The 2,647-nt window shown below is 37.2% G+C and overlaps 1 protein-coding gene across 1 annotated transcript in view; it reads right to left on the reverse strand.

Moving 5' to 3' along the window:
• Window positions 1–2,647, reverse strand: part of LOC106881087 (uncharacterized) — a 14,973-nt gene that overhangs the window by 9,066 nt on the left and 3,260 nt on the right. Inside the window, exons 2-3 of the mRNA XM_014931309.2 lie at window positions 1,345–1,462; window positions 1–132 (exon numbers count right to left, since the gene is read on the reverse strand). The exon at window positions 1–132 is cut by the window's left edge and continues 186 nt beyond it. Coding sequence (XP_014786795.1) covers window positions 1–132; window positions 1,345–1,402 — 190 coding nt within the window. The 5' untranslated portion in view covers window positions 1,403–1,462. The remainder of the gene's footprint in view (window positions 133–1,344; window positions 1,463–2,647) is intronic.

Below are 2,647 nucleotides of genomic sequence, written 5' to 3' on the forward strand. Positions count from 1 at the left end.
ACTGCAAAGTCACTGTTAGAGGTGGGTTTCCTGTCAACTTACATGACACAACCACTTCTTCCCCTTCGTGCACTATCAAATTGTTTCCTGAGATCTTTGCTGAAGATTCAAACACAGGTTTCGATGGAAAACCTATTTAAACAGAATTAATAACATCAATAATAACAATAGTAATGATGATGATGATGATGATGAAGGTCACTCCTATTGATTTTGATGTGTTTGAAGGAAAGGATTTAAAAGAAAAAATTAAGTGAAAGAAAAGAAAAACGAAAAATTTTTTAATATGAGACAAAGAAAAAAAAAACAGTTTGGAAAATGAAAGAATAAAAGAAATTACATCTATTTGTGATGGATGCGTGAATATAATTTGAGTCCAGATATGGCTATTGCTATGAGGGACAATGGTTGACAATGATGGTTTTGATTCTGCCTGGGTTTGGAGAAATATGTCTGTTAATTGCAGAATATAATTCTTTTATTGTTCTGTTTCTTCAACTCAAATTGTTGAGGTGCATCACGACACAGTTTACACCACTCAGATCGATCTAGGTAATGACTTTCCCCATGATGTTAAGCTAAGCTTTAGAAACTTTAGTGATTGCTTCAACTTGTCCTTCCATCAAAAGTCTGGTCTTCCCTTACTGCGGTGTCCCTCTACATGTTGACCTACAAAAGAATTTTTGGAATGCGGTTACCTTTCATTCTATGCCCGACCCATCTGCACTGACCTCTCAGTAGCAAGCTTTTGATATTGGAGATATCACATTTTGCTAAGATTTCAACATTTGATATCTTATCTTGCCATTTTATGTTGCAGATATTGCACAGACAGTGCAGCGCTTGTGAAAGGTTTCACATGTAGACAAATGGCTGGAGGAGATAGGAATAGAATAACAGGTAGAGCTCCTACAGAAAGTTTGTCTCTTAAGGGCAGCAAGGATTATCAGGAGAGTTCTAAGCAGTATATCTAGGACTAATCCTCTGGATACTAGTGACGAGATAAATGTGTATGTGTGTGTGTATTTATATATGTGTATGTTTATGTGCATGTATGTATGTATGTGTGTGTGTGACTAACTAGGTAAATGATTATTTAAGTGCTGTCACATGTCTGTACGTGCTTACATGTGTACGACAGAAGTAGAGAGTAAAGAGAAAGAAAAGCAGGAAAGACATAGGGAGGAGCCTGTAGATAATAAGAGGGAGAGTGAGAGACATGCACAGAAAGAGAGGGGGGAGGCAGAGACAGAGGGAGAAGAAGAGAGAAGTAGAGAAGGAAGCAATGAAATCAGGACGAAAATGAAAGAGAGGAAGAAGGAGTATAAAGGTGTGTTTACTTACTGTTTGCTGTCAAAGGTGAAAAGAGAAAAACGAAGGGGAGAAACCAGTGTGAGAACATAATTTTGTCCTCATCCCCTCTTCTTTGGTTGTTTTGTTTACCTCACACACACACATACACCTGTTCAAGAGGAAACAAGACCATATATAGTATGTATATATATATATATATGAAATAATTATGAAGCGCATTGTGTAGAATATATTGTATAAAAGATCGTGGGTAAGGCCGGGGACAATGTGAAGTAAATGCAAGGTAAATCACAAGAAAACAAATATGTGAATTAATGTAGACTTACCTTGTATTCAATATTTCAGGGTTATGACCCCATTTTCAAGAAACTGACGAATGTTGCTGATGTGTCAGTTTCTTGAAAATGGGGTCATGAACCCGAAATATTGAATACAAGGTAAGTCTACATTAATTCACATATTTGTTTTCTTGTGATTTACCTTGCATTTACTTCACAATGTTTTGGCTTTACCCACGATCTTTTATACAATATATCATCATCATCATTGTTTAACGTCTGCCTTCCTTGCTAGCATGGGTTGGACGATTTGACTGAGGACTGGCGAACCAGAGTGGTTGGCATTAGGAAGGGCATCCAACTGTAGAAACTTTGCCAAATCAGATTGGAGTCTAGTACAGCCTCCTGGCTCACCAATCCTCAGTCAAACCATCCAACCCATGCCAGCATAGAAAGCAGGCATTAAACAACGATGATGATATAAACAAGACTACAGATACATATATACGTATATATATATAATATTATATAACAAGAGTTAAAAGGGACTAATAAATCCGGGTAGATATCTAGAAAGCATTCCGTATTTAAACAAACTTGGTTAACTTTATATCAAAACAATCAGAGACCAATAAACTCTAGCAGACGCCCTCTCGTCCCAGGGCAGCACTACTTCCTCCAGCACTTGATGTAGGTCTCCGTGTAGATGAATTGAGGCATAATGTCACCATCACTAGTGATTAGTCCAAACACCATGATGTTGACTGGATGTTTGATTTTTATCACTCACGGTACATGTCCTCAGATTGCACTGTCCTTGGATTAACAGACGTGATTGGTATGATTGGAACGTCTTTGATCTGATCTCAAATGAAAGCGATAAAATCGTCCGACGCTTCAACAGGTTGCCTCCCTTTAATACATAAATTTGTTCATTGTTCGTCGCTGCTTGAAAAGTAATTTACAGATTTATCTCCCCTACACTATGATGTAATTGCGATTTCATAGAATTTTTCTTCTTTTATTTCTAAAATTCCGGCCAATCTACATTCTTG

Source organism: Octopus bimaculoides, chromosome 20 (genome assembly GCF_001194135.2).
Source record: "Octopus bimaculoides isolate UCB-OBI-ISO-001 chromosome 20, ASM119413v2, whole genome shotgun sequence".
Taxonomy (NCBI): Eukaryota; Metazoa; Mollusca; class Cephalopoda; order Octopoda; family Octopodidae; genus Octopus; species Octopus bimaculoides.